At 37.2% G+C, this 17642-nt stretch overlaps 1 protein-coding gene across 6 annotated transcripts; it reads right to left on the bottom strand.

The window, feature by feature from the left end:
* Positions 1-2593: 2593 nt before the first annotated feature.
* Positions 2594-13683, bottom strand: LOC121974812. 6 transcript variants are annotated; one of them, XM_042526062.1, is made up of 11 exons: positions 13269-13683; positions 13005-13055; positions 12370-12489; positions 11660-11781; positions 11425-11561; positions 10772-11224; positions 4226-4650; positions 3844-3961; positions 3704-3763; positions 3362-3622; positions 2594-3084 (listed from the first exon to the last, which is right to left on the bottom strand). In XM_042526062.1, the coding sequence occupies exons 6-11, from the start codon at positions 11195-11197 to the stop codon at positions 2776-2778; spliced, it is 1599 nt and encodes a 532-aa protein (XP_042381996.1). In that variant the 5' UTR covers positions 11198-11224; positions 11425-11561; positions 11660-11781; positions 12370-12489; positions 13005-13055; positions 13269-13683; the 3' UTR covers positions 2594-2775. The 6 variants fall into 6 exon arrangements, with proteins under 6 accessions (XP_042381996.1, XP_042381994.1, XP_042381995.1 ...); XM_042526060.1 differs by lacking the exons at positions 11425-11561; positions 11660-11781 and having other exon boundaries at positions 3362-3475; positions 3542-3622; positions 13269-13681; XM_042526061.1 differs by lacking the exons at positions 11425-11561; positions 11660-11781 and having other exon boundaries at positions 3362-3475; positions 3542-3622; positions 3844-3943; positions 13269-13680.
* Positions 13684-17642: the final 3959 nt, after the last annotated feature.

The following is a 17642-nucleotide window of genomic DNA, read 5'->3' on the forward strand; positions in this document are numbered from 1 at the left end:
TTTTTTCAAAAGTTATGACTTTTCTTTCCAGCCTTTTTCATTTATTTAAAATATCCAACAAATCCTAGCACTTAAGAGCATCTTCCCCGTTTGCTTCTGTTTCTTTTTCTTCTTTCTCAAGATCTTCCAAACGATATAAAGAACAAGGATAATGATTCTTCAATCAGATTTTTTATCTTTCAATTTATGTATTACTTTGTTATACCATGATTCAATGAAACAAGATCTATACTCATATGTGTATATTTCCTATTTCAAGTTCTTCCCTGTTTGTAGAATTGGTGAGGATTAAGTTTTACGAACATCTATCAGAAGCAAATTAAAAGCCACAAATGGCAGCCTTAAACTCTGTAAAATTAAAACTTCATATCGTCTTTTCAATATTTCGTTTTTGATGCAGCAAATGATATAATTTATAATCTGTTACAAAAGAGAGAATCTCATGTTAATGGTACCAAAGATTTATTCGATCCAACTCGGATTTAATCAGCAGATGGGGGCACGATGTGATCTGACCAGCCAAAGAAACGGATGGATCGATCGATTGATCTCAAGGATTAGTCGACTGGATAAATAAATTGTATGGGGATTCAATTTGATCCGATCATGAACTTGAATAACACAGTGGTTCGGTTGATTAAATAGAAAAACAGTTGACCACTAAAAATAAAAATCAAACACTGATTTAACGGGATCGAATTCTTATCAGTCGACCGATCTTGTATTTTATCGATGGGGGTTTACCATCTATTTTATATTTAGATATGATATGCTCTCATATTAGATAGATTGTGAGTTGTTCACTTAAATATATTATGCATCTGTTAACTGGTGCATTATAAGACGTTTATTCTCTTTATATTGATTCTTGTATAAAATAAGAGAGGAAAATATATATTATTGTAAAAGAGGAAACATACAGATGTGTGAAAGTATTTGAAAAGGGAATGAAAGAATAATGAGAAATGATTTATGATGCCTAAATGCTAAAAGAAAATAAAAACTATAATCTATAGAGATTTTGTTGTTGTCATCTCTAATATGATATCATGAACATCTTTTCTTACCTCACTTTAAACTTGTGTGCTCATTGTCTGTTTTTCCTTTAACCAATAAATTTATAGACTTAAAAGCTATTTTTAAGTTTGGATAAGATCACAAAGATAATTTTCCTCAAAGATTAAAAAAATTGATGAACTAGGTAATATCAAATTTGGAAGAATCGATTTGGTCCTATGAAAAATTTTTATTGAACATTTGGATAAAACGAAGAGTGCTCATGAGTAATCACCCAGAAGCTCTCAAAGATACTCCATAATATTAGATATAGTTTTGTCAGTGTTCATGCATTTTATTTTTCCCATTACATGGAACAACTTTTATGTGCTTTCTCCGATTACGACAATCAACACGGGTCTAATTATATCATCATCATAAGTTAAACATTATGTCAATATATTTTTATATTATTAATAAATTTCAACATTTATTACTATCAAAGTCTTTTAAATCCTTAGTAGTATCATTCTTTGATTACAATGAAGCCTACAGATAGGTACAATTAGTAATTATATAGATAGTTGTTCTAATAGATTTTAGAATTAATAGATACAAAATATTTTATTAGATGTTTGACCTTCTCATACAAAGAGACATTATACTAGAACAAAATACTCTCATAATTTATCTGTATATATTTAGTCAGAGGACCAATGATACTGTACCGTCTGAAACGAGCATTATAACTTTTACTCCAATTCTTTGATTACAATGCAGTGATCAATATTATCATAAACAGGGAGGGTATGCTTTCTATAGGAATGGTTCCCTTCAAGCTTAATTGGTCCATATAAATAATTCAACCTCATCATCATCATCATCACCAGGACTAACTTAATTGGTTTGTTAGGCTTGGCTAGTTAGCTAATTTGACCCCCCAACTGATGCTTCCTTCCAACTTTGCAAGTCACTGTAGTTCCCAACCCACTTAGCTCATCAATAATCTCTCTTGCTTACTTGACCCATGCCACCTAGTCGATCATTTTGGCTTGTCCAATTTGTTTATCCTACGTAGCTCACTTTGACATGTTTGGCACATTTGACTCTTCTATTCTGATGATTCAAGAGGAATATATTCTTTAAAAGATTGATTAAGATAGCTATAGCTACATGAATTTAGAATAATAATTTCATAGAAACATGTATTCCATTATTATTTTTACAACTCAATATAAAAATCCTTATTCTGAAAAATCATAGAAAATAGAAAAACTATTTTCATGAGCTAAACGCGCTGCTAATTAATTCTGCATTTACTGATGTTTACTTTATGATATTAAAGAAGACATTTTCTATGAGAGAATAAATCAGAAGTTAACCAATAATATAATGTCAATGCGGAATATGATTCATATAGTTTACATTTATTTACCATCGCATTTCTTCCCCCTATCCAGTTATGGTGTTTGCTGTTGTTTTGTCAACCTTGTGTATTTATGTTGTAGATGTATTATAGCCAACAGCAGCCTAAGAGAGATTCAGTTTACACAACACAAATCAACTGATGCCAACATGATGTTGAGCATCGAGCTCATTCACGTTACAAGCTTGTAAGTAGAATAAACTTGGAAGCTTAGTCATATATACAGATCCACATGTATACTCTGAAACCATACATAAAGCTATCAGTTTCAGAATATACGATTTAAATTGTCACATTTCCATTACATTTTCCAAATTTCACAAAAAATGTAAAAAATATATATATATACCAACTCACATGGGCAGAAGATACTGAATCTCAGAGACACTAGGAATTACATCCACTGCAAGAGATATCCTCCCAGGCGTATGTCCTTTCAAGCACTCCAGCATGGACTTCCTTAAAGGCCAAGAAGTTGGAAGCTGATTGATAATCCAGTGAACTAAAGAATCCAAGTCTGCGGCAAACTCGTGCATGCTTGAGGCTAGGAAATGTGGAATCATAATTCTTTTTGTAGTGGTGACTACTATTGAAGCTTGCAAATAGTCCAATTTTGATTTTTCCAACTCACTAGTCACACCATCAGCTGTGTATATCTTGACCTGAACAAAAGCTTTTCAATTCATTACCTGAATATCCATAAAAACACCAACAATGTAGCATGCCATAATCAGTAAAGCATGAAACAGTCATGAGCAATAACTCGTGCACTTTCCTATTTGTGATTCTAAAATAACAACAAAAGTGACAGAGTACTCAAAGCATATATGCCAGTTGCAAGGCATGTGAATGAAATGAGCTCCAACACACATTTGATTATTATTAAATTAGATTTGCTAAAACGAACTTATATCAATTCAAACCTAAACAACAACTTACAGCTGGAGAAGATTTGTAACCAGAACATAATGCAAATACAACGTTCAGGTCTGAGTGCCCCAATTCATAATGTTCTGGTAATTTTTCTTTATCATTCCTGTTACCTTTTCTTTCCTGTGAAATAATGCATATAAAACTGTCAACAAAATAGTTTTTGAATAGATTTAGAATTAAACATACCTCATTAGAATTTGATGGCCATCTTAGAAGGTGCTTGATCATTAGAGCACTAAGTTTGTTACCTCCTATATCCAGTATTGCCTGATTAGAAGATTCACTTAGATTCTTTAGATCTTAAAATTTTAAAAATTGATTAACATGCACTCTGAAAAGTGACTGTACCATATTTTCGATTCCTTTAACCATTTCTGGGTTTGAAGGCATTCCAACCTCTATAAAACCCTGCAAAATGACAGAATATTCATGAATTAATCAGGATTGATGAGAAACCTAAAAAAAACTAGTGAAGTAAATATTTGTACATGCATCATGCAAATATTATGAGCATTGATCCAAAAGGCTAATTTTTCTTGGTCCGTCAAATTTCTCAAGTCCACATCCTGAAGGCTCCTGCTTAAAACCCTGAAATAATAGTTTAGACTGGAACTGGCATTACACCTTCCTCAAACAAAATAAATAATAAAAGTGGTATTCTATTAATGAGTTATGGATGTATTGAACAACCAAGTTATAGACTCAGCATTATAATAAATATGTAAATATCTTTAACATGTGTGTTCAGTACCCTATCCATCAAGAACACTTTTTGCACATTTTAGTCACGTAGATCTGAATTATAAGATATCTTTTTTGCAGTATAAAATATATATGCTTCCGTTTTTGAAATAGAGTTATGCGACATACCTTAGCTTCTTCATTAGAGAGAGAGAACAAGAAAATTCCTTGTAATCTGAAGAACAGGGGGAAAATTTGACAAGATTCTTGTACGGACCAATATCTCTGGAAAGAGAGTCTTCAAACTCAAAAATTCCATATGGATCGTGGTGCCTTATTTCCCTTTGAAATGAAGTTCTTCCCTTTGATATTGAATTGCCATCAACCTGAAAGCTTCCTGATTTCAACAGCATGTTGGATGACTTTGACAAGTTTCCTGATTTTTCAATATCCATTGATCGTGATGTTCTTAATAATCTTAGAAAAATACAGATCAGGCATTTCACTATTTTCTCAGACAACTTATTCGGCTGGTAAGTCACACCATTCGTGTCTGATGAATTTCCAAGTGATGGTTGTTTGTACATCTTGGGAAGAAATTCCACCTCTGCATTCTGAGGAAAGAAAACCTCTTGTACTTATAAGAAGAAAACAAAAAATGGCCTCATAATCTATAAAGCACAAAATACAAATTACCCTATATAATATATAGCAACATCGAGATATTTACAACTTTTCCCAACTAAGGATGATCTTGGTCTGTTTTCTAAGAAGTGATCTTGGTGGCACATGTGCAACTGCTTAGGTGTTTTATATGCGGGATTGTATTGCACATGCAATATGTATCTGCTTTAGGTGGTTTGGGCACCAAGGCGAACGGCAGGCAGCTATGATAGTTATGTGGACCATCTATTTGGTGAAAAGAAAGAAAGATGATCAAGTAGGACTTTTGTGATGTTTTCCCCACTAAAACAGATGAGATCTTGTGATTGCAATAGACTAAATTTAGATTTTGAAATGGTAGTGTGTAGCTTGTAAGCATTACCTTAACCATTTATTTTGCAAATGATAACCACTTTAAACATAATTGTATGTTTGTTACAACTATTGCCATATGCTACATTGTTATATTATGTGTTTTACATTGTATGTATGACATATTCTTTTTCTATGTTGATTTATGAATTAAACGGATTAATTAGTACCCTTTATTGGATATATGTTTGTTATTTTCATCAATATAAATATTTTCTAACATTGACCACATATACCCCTTCATATCTCATATGTCAATACTCCTATATGTTTGTATTGAGAGGATGGCAAAATAATAGCCTCATTTTTATTAATGCATTACAACAACAACCAAACCTTATCCCATTACGTGGGGTCGACTATATGAATCTTTTTACGCCATCGAACTTTATATCCTACTATATCATTATCTATACTTAAATAAATTTTATCTTATTTTATTATTGCTAACCAAGTCTTTTTTGGTCTTCCTCTTCCTCGTTTGATATGTGTGTTTATCATAGTTTCACATCGCGAGCATTTATTGATTATCTAAGTACATGCTTGTATCATCTTAAACGTGTCTCTCGGAGTTTTCCCTCAATATATGAAACTCCGACATTTTCTCTCTAATGTACTCATTTCTTATTCTATCTATCCTCGTATAGGGATATAAATGAGCCAAGCCGCTCGTGAGATATTCGAAACTCGATTCGATAAAAGCTCGTTTGAGCTCATTTAATAAGGCTCGTTAAGATAAACAAACCAAGCTCAAGCTTCACAATATTCGGCTCGTTAGCTCGTGAACATGTTCGTTAAGCTCATAAATCAACTTTTAAATTAAAAAAATAATAGTTTTAATATTAAATTTATAGATTTTACACTCTACTTATGCAAAACATAGACAAATATATTAAATTTATTTATTAGAATAAAATTATAAATTTTAACAAGAATATTATAATTTTTTTAAAATATATAATTTAATTTTTAATGAATATTTAAATTTATAATTTATATTTATTAAGCTCGTTTAGACTCGATAAAAGCTCGAATAAGCTCGTGAGCCATGAATATATTCGTTAAATAAAGCTCGAGCTCGGCTCGATTATAAACGAGCCAAACTCAAACATCCAAGAGTTCGGCTCAGCTCGGCTCGATTACACCCCTATCCTCGTATGTCCACACATCCACCTTAATATCCTTATCTCTGCTCATGTGCTCAAGTCATAGTCCAACATTCAGCTCCATATAACACAATAGATCTAACTGCAATTTTATAGAACTTTCCTTTAAGTTTTAGAGGTATTTTACGGTCACATAAAACAACTGATGCTCTCCTCCATTTCAACTATCATACTTGTATTCTATATAAGACATCTCTCTCAATCCCTCCATCGTTTTGTAAAAAAGATCCTAAATATTTAAAACTCTCGATTTCAGGCAACTCGTTATCTCCTATCTTAACAATTATCTAATTACATCAGATATTGCTAAACTTAAATTTCATATATATTCTATCTTTATTCTACTAAATCTAAAACATTTCCCTTCCAGTGTTTCCTGCCAAGATTCTAGTTTAACATTTACTCTTTCACGTATTTCATCTACCAAAATAATATCATCTGCAAACAACATGCACCACGGTACTGCGTCTTAAATGTGTGTAGTGAGTTCGTCCATAATTAATTTAAAAAGATAGGAAAGCTGATTCTTGATATAACCCTATCTTTATTGGAAATGTTTTAGTTACTCCACCTAAAGTCTTTACTTTGGCCATTACATCCTCGAACATATCCTTAATTAGCTCAACATATGTTACATTAGCACATCTCTTTTCTAAATTTTTTATATAATTTTTCTTGGGACTCTATCATAAATTTTTTCTAAATCAATGAATACCATGTGTAGATCTCCCGATATTTTTCAATTAGTTGTCTAAAAAGATGTATAGCTTCTATTGTCGACCTTCCCAGCATGAACCCAAATTAATTTCGATCACCGTGGTCCCCTTCCTTAATCTTTTTTCTATTACTTTTTCCTAAGGTTTCATAGTATGACTCATTGGTTTAATACCCCTATAGTTTGTACAATTTTGTACGTCTCCCTTATTCTTATACTAGAGAACTAAAGTACTTACCCTCCATTGATTAGGCATTTTTTTCATTTTCAATATCATATTAAATAATATTATAAGTCATTTAATACCTTATTTCCCTAGGCACTTCCATTCCTCTATCGGAATATCATCTGGTCCAACAACTTTTCCATTGTGCATCCCATTTAAAACTTGTTCTACTTCTGAAGGTTGAATTTTAGGATAAAAATTTAAATTTCTATACTCATTTGACCTACATAAATTACCTAAGTTAAGTTGGTCACCTTACCCTTCATTAAAAAGTTGATGAAACTGTCTCTTCCACCGCTCTTTTATTTCTCCATCGTTTACTTAGTACTCTATTACATTTATCTTTAATACATTTTATTTGAATAAAATCTCTTGTCTTCTTTTCTCTCATTTTAGTTATTATATAAATGTCTCTTTCCTCTTCTTTTGTATCCAACTTTTGATATAATCGTTCAAAAATTTCATTCTTTCTTCATTCACTACTTTCTTAGCCTCTTTCTTAGTTATTGTATATTTTTTTTAAGTTTTCCTCGTTTTTACAAGTTATTCGTTTTTCCTTTCACTTTCTCTTGTACTTTCTCATTCCACTACTAAGATTCCTTATTTAGTGGTATATGTCCCTTTGACTCACCAAGTACACTCTTAGCTATTATTTTTAACTTTGATACCATCTTATCTCATGTCGTATTAGAGTCACCATATATTTTACCTAATACTTATACTCCAACCTTCTGCTTAAATATATTTTGCTTCCCATCTTTTAACTTCCACCACTTAAATTAAGAGTCGTATATATTTTCTTTCTATTTATATTATGCTTGAGGCGTATATCCAACACTACTAACATATGTTGGGTAGTTAAGCTTTCTCCAGAGATGACATTGCAATCTTTACAAATCTTTCTATCCTTCTTCCTAACAATAAGAAAGTCAATTTGCGATTTATTATTCCCACTTTTGAACGTGACTAAGTGTTCCTCTTTTCTTAAAAAATATATTAGCTAACATAAGGTCATATGCTATCCCAAAATCTAATATAGTGTTCCCTTCTTCATTTCTCATTCCAAACTCATAACCCTCATATACCCTCTCATATTCCTCATTTTTCACTCTAATCACCTCATATTAAAATTATTTCATTTGGTGGAATGTTTTATAATACTTCATCTAAGTCGTTCCAAAATCTTGATTTAGTAGCTTCGTCTAATCATATTTGTGGTGCATATACGCTAATTATGTTCATAATTTCTTTCGCCACTATTATCGTAAGGGCTATAATCCTATCCCTTTTTCTAACTACTCCTAAAACTTCATCCTTTAACGAATTATCTACAACAATATCCACTATATTTCTTACTTTACTATTTACTGTGTTCCATAACTTAAAATTCAAGTTCTCTATCATTTCTCGCCTACCCATTTTATCTCTTGTACACATAAAATACTAATTTTTCTCCTAATTATCGTATCTATTATTTCCATTGATTTACCAATGAAGGTTCCTATGTTCCATATTCCAAATCTTAAACTATTAGTTTTCCTATCATATTTGATCTTATCCAACCTATGATGTGAGAAATCTTGTCTATTTAACACTACACCCAAATTCTTATGAAGATGTTGTGGTCCTTGCCGATGTGTTACAGTCGGACCCTGCAACGCGAACTTTTGCATATTTAGCACTATACCTGAGTTCTGGAGATGTAGCGATCATTGCCGAGACGTTACAGTCGAAACCTACAACGTGTTCCTTCCGGAAAACAACCTAGCGTTAGCATAATAATTTAATGGATAGTTTTAATGCTTGCTGACAACCTAACCCAACCCTCCTCCTTTATCCGGGCTTGGAACCGATCATGACTGGTTTGACATGGGCGGAGTTATTTTTTTTAATGCATTAGAAATAATTTAATTGATTTAAATATTACTAGTGATAGTCTCGTGTCGGACTCAATCGACGCAAAAGATACAAATTTCATATAGTCAATCCCAAATAGTTGGATGAGTATGACTTGATAATGATCATAATAGGGCTTTACTTGGCTCTCTTCCTCGCTTTTCTCTGTTCACCTTTGTTTGATTCTTGCTCTCTTCCCCCATTTGATTTTTCCCTTTGTACTATCGACAATCATTAACAAAGAGGATGAAGCTGAAAGGAGACATTAGCCCTCTCTTCCCCTTCTTGATCCTAACTTTCCTTCACTTGTTGACTCTAATTGTTCATAAGGATGAGGACGAGAAAAGAAGACCCCACCAATGGAACATGCACCTAAGAAGGATGATATTAACTCTAGAAAGCACCACTGAGATCTGAGTCCAAGGAATTAACCGTATGGTCTAGGATTCCTCATCTGTCAAGGTTTTTACAAGATTATCAACATTGAACATGGACAGGAAAGCAACTGACTTCAAGAGTTTAAAGGGGAGGATGGGTTGACCCGGGCTTGATTTGCTCTTTTATCTTGATATGCACTTACAGAATAAGATGGACATACGAGAAAAAAGGTGTGAATTCATGAAGAGGAAGAAGAGGATTTGATAAAGAAAAAGGAACAAGCGAATCAATTTTTTTTAAAAAAAAGTTCCAGATACCACATATGCAGCGGACTATGCATATGTTGTATGGGCAACAAACTTTAGGTGAGATCATGCAACTTTATGGTTGTAAACGTGTCATATGAGACCCACATCACAAATAACCAAGAATTAAAGTCTCCTCTCCAATCATTCTATCAGAGAGAAAATAAAATTTAAAATATATATATATATATATATATGATGACTATCGTTGAAAATCACTATTCAGTTATGATTACCATGTTGATTAATCTGTCACCTAATTATTTAAATTAAGTTAAGACTAAGATTGATATTTTGAATCAGTAAGTATATCCTTAATGACAAAACTGATAGACAATAACATACAAATAGTATAGCTATTTTTTTCAGGCAATTGAATGGTGGAGCATCCGTGGGAATGTGATAAATTCATGTGTCAACCAGTGAATCTCAGAGTTGTGTGCCTCGACCTGCGTTTTGCAAGGAAAAAGAGCAATTGTAGAAAACTAAGCTTTTTTAAATTGAAAGACGACTTAAAGTGGGGGAGTGGAGTCCCCTTTAAGAAGTCCAACCCACACAAACTTGGAAATAAACTAAATCAAACTTGGAGAGAAACAATCCTAATTAAAATTAACTAATTTGCTACAATTACCCATGAAATCTAAAACATGAGAGTTTAAAACTACCAGATAAAAAACTTTCTCTTTGATCTGGATTAGTGAAACAATAGAACAATTGTTTTGGCATAATAATTGAAACATCCAACTACCCCCAAGAGGCCCAAGCCTTATACTGCTCTAAAAGCACACCAAATTTCAAGAACTAGTTTCAGTTATAAGCATTCTTCTAGCTTAAACAATATCAAGCAACAAACTGCTTCTCCCTAAAAAATTGTATGTTTTCATTATTTCATATTTGCTTTCTCAGTTTCATAGCAGTGATATTCTATTTGTTTTCCTTCTTTCCTAGGCCACAAGATAGTCATTAAATAGGTGGAAATTAAACCAAGACAAACTCGTAAAGTATAGGACTTACTTTTATAGTAAGATGCTTCATAGATAACTTGGGCAAGGTCACTTTCTCTGTGATTCCACCATTTTTTGAAGTTCTGTCCTTAACTTCCATCATTCTTTGACATTCATTATGTTGATCTGACCTAGTTATTCTTCCAGCACCTACCTTTTTGCTCAAACCATTAATTAAAACATCTCCCTTTATTGCCTGATTTATGTAGAACATAGATTTGGTTTCTAATTCTATATTATCCTGCAATACTTTTCCATTAGGCAGAGATGGCATGGCGTTCAGCATTTTGATGGGAGGTTTAGCTACATCTCCATTTGCATGTTTATGTTCATGAAATTTTGGGGAATTCTGTTCCTGAGCTCCTTGCACATTTTGCAGGCCTTCTCGAACTTTACTTATTTCTCTTTCCAGTCGAGCTATCTCTTCTTCCACCATTACCAGTTCTGCTAGCAGTTCCTTTGTCTGCACGAATGAGAGGATATTTAAACAGAAAAAAAAAACAAAAAAAAAAATACTACTCGTACAAAATTTATTATTGGAAACCATAAAATTACCAAGCATGTGGTTGAGTAATAATTATTGATTGTCACAAACAAGGCTTGGGTAACTTATTGAACAACAGCAACAAGTTGTATTAATTCTAACTAATTATCGTAAAGTACCTTGAGTAAGTTCTTAATAATGATGAAGTGCTTTAACTTTTGATGTTTCTCTACCTCTCCTTGAACCACCTAAGACACTTGCGATGTACAATCAAGCCATCTAAATCTCATTTGGATGTCCACAAAACTGACTTTTTCTGTGGTAAAATAATTGCATCAACTTTTTCTTATTGAAAAAGTTTTGCGTGAAAAATAGATAGGGCCAGTGAAATATAACATTATTGGTTTCTCAAACCTAATCATATCATGCATTGACTTAGGAGACTCCTGGAAAGGTGATACGAGCAAGTATCAGGGATCAAAAATGCTCTACGGACTAGCTCTAGAAGAACCTGCAATAGTAGGATCATCTGAACCCTGAAGTCAATAAATTTGCATCATGTTAAAAGTATAAATGCAAAATAAAATCAGACAATCTTCCGTATGCCTTTTCTAAGAAAAAACTGGATATTCATTGATTGCATCCCGGAGACGATGTTTATATGGATATTTAAGACAATGTAATAACTAAGTACAAGTTCTGTTAGCTAGGTCATACAAGTTCTGTTAGCTAGGTCCAAATTAGTTCTAGTCATATGCTTCCAGAATAATGCTACAATAGCTTGGGCCTCGCATCTCATGATTGGTCTAAAAAGTTTATTCAATTTATGTAAAAATTAGCCATCCATCCCATTTATTTGTAGTCAAATGTAGAATTTGTTTTTAAAAAAATCACTTGTATTTGTATTTAATTAAAAGTTTATCAATACTTTTTCACATTTGCAATTATTGCTTCTTATCATACTGTGATTGTTTAATATTTAAATTGAACCTTCTACTGGTTATAGTGTTCAAATGCTTCACGATTCTACACAACACTGATTTATTTTTAAAAAAAAAATCATCATGATCAAGTTTTAAGCTAGAACCTTGGCCCTTTTTTATGACACAGGGGCGGAAAATAACCTTTTTAGGAAGGAAATTTGGGATATGCAGTGTTTTTAGAGCATTTTGCGGAACCAATGCACGTTCCAAAATTTCATGCACCCTCTCTTCATCACAGAGCATCCTCTGAAGGTCAACAACCTGAAAATCAAGCAAATTATCCAACATTATTGTTTTGGTACAACAGAGAACTCCAAAGATTGACAGCTTTGAGGCACTTCTGGCCAATCAATTTACACTACTTAATGGGCAGAATAGATGGCTTGGTAGATGCAAGACAAGTGTTTACAAACCAATGCTCATCCGAGAAAAGAAAGAATTTTGCCTGAAGAACAAAACTAAAAAAGAAGGAAGACATTCAAATATTTTTCTCCTAGTGTGAATCAAACAGAGAGGAAGAGGGCAAGCTTATTTTAACATTCTATTTCTTTTCTCCAATCCTATGAGAAATTAAATCATGGCTCTAAAAAAAAAAAGGGGATTCCCGGTTTTCTACCATTTCATAGCCAATTCCCTTAATCAAGAAACAAAATTCTTTCTCCCTCTTTCTGCTATCCTTATTTATTTTATTTATTCTTTTTCCTTATTCCAGTTTCTCGATCAGAAGAAAATAAAATTAGTAATATAATAAAACCTTTGTCCCAGTAGTAACTCACCTCCTTTTCGAGCTCTAATCTTCTCTGTTCGTTACCATTACTCTTGTTTTCCTGCACAAGAAACATTGGATGGATCAGCCGATATCACGAAACCCATGTTCCCATTGAAGAGGAGATTAAAGATTAACCAAGCAACCGCATTAAACAGAATAACTGCACCCAAAGATAACACCTTTTCCCTTGCCTATCAACAAAGTATCACCTCCGCGAACAACCACCAAAATACCCTCTAAGAACAAACGAAAGCAAACCCAGCAAAATTACCATAGTGGAGACGACAGCGACCGGATCCGCAACAAGCCCCTCGTCGGCATGCCCCATCAGGAGCAATAGCAACAATAAGCGCCCGCCCCGAGTCGAGCTGGTACGACCAGTAGCATCCCACTTAAAGAGGAGCCCAGGGGAGATGGCGGTATGAATAAGTGGAAGGGAGTTGGAGGCTTCGGGAGCAAGGAAGCAAGCGCGCGAGTGTCTTGGGCTCGGGCTTTCTGAAGATGGAGAGGAGGATGGAAGGGAGCTTTCGGAGGAGGTTGGGATCTCCGGCTGTGGATGGACATTTGGCACCTCGCTTAGCTTCCAATCTCCGCTTTGCGAATAGTTTAGGTTCCTCCAAGGAAGAGGACTCGTGAGAAAGAAGGGAGAGATGAAGCCCGCTTGGCTGGTTCTTTAAAATATAAAAAAATAGAAAAACACCCATCTCTCAATGTTTTATCGCTAGAATATCTCTTTTTCAAGTATTATTATAGGAACTACTGGGGGACCGGGAGATGCTCTCTTCCATGACTGTTCGGCTTATGCATAGAATATCTTTTTGTTTTTCCCTTGTCTGACATACCGTGAGCTGAGATTTCCATTTTCATCACAAGGGTAAGCATCTAAGAATACTACCCACGGTATGGTATATACGGATGACATTCTATTATTATCTCATAGGGATGTATGTTTAATTACCTAGTTAGTTGGCTTATTATCATAATTTGCCCAAATGACTAGTCTTACAGGCAATTTAGCTAAATGCAATATTTACATGGTAAAAATAGATTCTCTCACACAGGAAGTGCTATTGATCATTAAAGGCCTTTAGGTAGGAGATATACTTTTCAGAAACGTAGGGATCCTTGTAGCCTCCCAAAAATTAAAAATATCCAAGTGCAGCATGCTAATGGACTCGTTCACACGAAGGATCTAACTCTTGGCCTAGGTCTACATCATCTTATATAATGAAAGCACAACTCATATCATCAGTTCTGCAGGGGGTTGAGTGGCATTGGATGTCCATTCTACCTCTGTCCCATGTAGTTATGGATCGCATTTACAACATCTGCTGATCCTGTATAGGATGACTAAGAGGTCCCTAGTTCGAACACAAGGAGGAAGGTGGTCTTGGCTTGAGTGATTTATGATAATGGAACCTCTAACTATTGGCAAAGGTTCTATGGCGCGTACAGGACAAGTAAGACACACTATGAATAAGATGGGTGCACCATATGTACTTATAGCGAGTAGGGATATAGGGGTGGCAAGTCAAAAATACGAACTCTCCACTCATTAAACAGTTGGTACACATCTAGGGCAGTAGTCTTGGCGTGGTAAGTAGTCCAGAGGTTGTAAGGTAGATTCTTTCCGATCAATTCAGTCAGGGGAAGGGAGGTGTTAGGAGGGCCTATGATCATTTCAAAGACTTCAGAGTTAGGAAGCCTTGAATGAAAATGGTGTGGTAGAAATATCTCCAATTGAGTCATGCTTTCATAGTGATCCGGCCGTAAGAAGGGGGGACCCACTTCCTGAAGGGTCTCAGCCTGAGGACCGATGAAAGGCTGTGCGGTGGATGGCCGAGCCGAGCGGATGGGTAGGTCCGAACGGAGCTATAGATAAGCTCATCCATGGGCTCATGTTTCCGACGCCAAGGCAGGAAGACCGAAGGGCCGAGCGGGAGTCCGCTCGGCCAAAATAGGGCGAGGGTATAAAGGGGGTCGAGCGGCCTATGCGCTCGACTTAGGATATGAGATATCAGCCGAAGCATGTCTAATGATTAGGTCGTACACAAGATCGCACGATCTTGCCGTCACATCATGGAGGCTGATACAGTAGCAGTATGGTCTCATGGACGTCTCCCTGACAGATCCATATTTAGACATGGCCCTTCTGACAGACCCATACCTGGGCATGGTCAAAGGCAGGTGGTTGCTTTGATTGGCACGCCCAGGCTTCTTTGAGAGATCTATATAAGGCTTCCATTTCTCCAATGGAGGTATGAAAAATCTTCATTTTGAAGCCACCTTTTTGTTATTCCTCGCCTGACTTGAGCGTCGGAGGGCCGTCGCCGGGATACCCCTCCCGGCTCGGTTTCGTTGCAGGTTCACCGGAGCATTCGAGGATCTAGCAGGAAGCGCCACGTGCCCAGCGTCCACTGATTCCCGGTTCGGACAGGATCAAATTGGCGCCGTCTGTGGGAACGCTCCTGCATCCGATCGGTAACAATGGACGCGGACGACAAAACACGGTGGCGCTTTCGAGGAAGAGCTCGGCGGTCGAGATAAGGCCGCCAAACTTGTTGAACAAAAATAGAAAGCAGGAGCAACAAGCGACATCTGCGTCGTGGCGAGCGGAAGCACCTCCACTGCGTCATTGGGCCTTATTCGCACCCAAGCGGCCGCACATCGAAGAGATAGAGGTTCTTCTTGGACGAAATACCAAGGCGGGATCTCCGCTGCCAGATATTATTTGGAGGACAAGGGCGGTTTAGATAGACCGCAGCGAACCACCTCCATCCAAGGGATGAAAGGTGTATCCTTGTAAATCACTCGGTGTACTTCATTTTTTAATGCTTGAAATGCGAAATGAAGAGTCAAAAGAAAATGAGACATTACCATGGGTCGAAGGCCCTGTACTGTTCGGACGGTGGTAAATTATCTTAGCAAAATGCTCGACAAAGCGGACTCGTTCGGTCGAATCGTTCTCCTGGTGAAAGGTCGCTAAATGTAATATATGCTCCTCGATGCGCCATGCACTTGCGAGAAGTAGAGGATGATAGCACAGGTATCCTCTGCGAACGGAAGGCCAAGGTCGCTCGACACGGTAAGGAGTTAGCCCTAAAGCCGTCTAGCCCAGACATTAGAGACGAGCCGGCGGCTATAAATATCCGAGCGCGACGAGCACCGTCGTTAAAATCGAGAGCCGCGCCGATAAATATCCGAGCCGATGAGCACCGTCGTTAAAAATCGAGACGGGCCGGCGATAATCCGAGCGGAAAGCCGGCGAGCACCGTCGTTAAAATCGAGAGCCCGAGCCGAAAGCCGACGAGCACCGTCGTTAAAAATCGAGAGACGGGCCGGCGTCTATAAATCCGCCGACGAGCACCGTCGTTAAAATCGAGAGCCGCGCCGATCGCCCAGACGTTAAACCTCGAGCCGCGCCGACCGGCTATAAATATCCGAGCCGACGAGCACCGTCGTTAAAAATCGAGACGGCCGGCGTCTATAAATAATCGCGGCCGACGAGCACCGTCGTTAAAATCGAGAGCCGCGCCGACTATGGAAGCCGACGAGCACCGTCGTTAAAATCGAGAGCCGCGCCGACCGGCTATAAATATCCGAAGCCGACGAGCACCGTCGTTAAAAATCGAGACGGGCCGGCGTCTATAATCTCAGGAGGCCGACGAGCACCGTCGTTAAAAATCGAGAGCCCGACCGGCTATAAATATCCGAGCCAGCACCGTCGTTAAAATCGAGAGCCGGCGGCTATAAATAATCCGAGCGGAAAGCCGACGAGCACCGTCGTTAAAATCGAGAGCTGGCTATAAATATCCGAGCCGACGAGCACCGTCGTTAAAAATCGAGGCGGTCTATAAATAATCCGGCGGAAGGAAAGTCGTTAAAATCGAGAGCCCGGCTATAAATATCCGAGCTCGTTAAAAATCGAGCGGGCGGCGTCTATAAATAATCCGGCGGAAAGCCGGCGAGCACCGTCGTTAAAATCGAGAGCGCCGGCTATAAATATCCGAGCCGACGAGCACCGTCGTTAAAAATCGAGACGGGCCGGCGTCTATAAATAATCCGAGCGGAAAGCCGGCGAGCACCATCGTTAAAATCGAGAGGCGGTATCCGAGCCGAAAGCCGACGAGCACCGTCGTTAAAATCGAGAGACGGGCGGCGACTCCGCGCCGGCGAGCACCGTCGTTAAAAATCGAGAGCGGCGCCTATAAATAACCGGAAAGCCGACGAGCACCGTCGTTAAAAATCGAGAGACGAGAACGTCCTAGCGGAAAGCCGACGAGCACCGTCGTTAAAATCGAGAGCCGCCCGAGCCGGCGAGCACCGTCGTTAAAAATCGAGATCCGGAGCACCGTCGTTAAAATCGAGAGCCGCGCCGATCGGCTATAAATATTCCAAGCGGAAGAACGGATATCGGAGTAAGAAACTGCGGAAACTATAAATATTAAAGCATTCAGGCCCGAAGGGGGGTTGGTCCTTCGACACTCGGCGTCTGTTGACTCCACGCAAGCAGGATACGTGCAGAGCGCTGCTCACTCGCGCTTTATGCAATGAGCCAAGCCGATCGGACGCGTGAGGGAGAAAGCTTAAGAGCACGACTGGCGAAAATTTTACAAGCATTAATGTTAAGCAAACAGAAGAATAT

This window comes from Zingiber officinale, chromosome 4B, assembly GCF_018446385.1.
Source record: "Zingiber officinale cultivar Zhangliang chromosome 4B, Zo_v1.1, whole genome shotgun sequence".
Taxonomy (NCBI): domain Eukaryota; kingdom Viridiplantae; phylum Streptophyta; class Magnoliopsida; order Zingiberales; family Zingiberaceae; genus Zingiber; species Zingiber officinale.

Excerpts from the sequence above, each read along its gene's own strand:
- LOC121974812 (XM_042526058.1), bottom strand. The coding sequence starts at position 13,325 with ATGGGGCATGCCGACGAGGGGCTTGTTGCGGATCCGGTCGCTGTCGTC. Across the intron at positions 12,490-13,004 it reads GATTAGAGCTCGAAAAGGAG|GTTGTTGACCTTCAGAGGAT; the intron begins GTGAGTTACTAC and ends CTTGATTTTCAG. Across the intron at positions 3,623-3,703 it reads TTAAAGGAATCGAAAATATG|GCAATACTGGATATAGGAGG; the intron begins GTACAGTCACTT and ends TCTTCTAATCAG.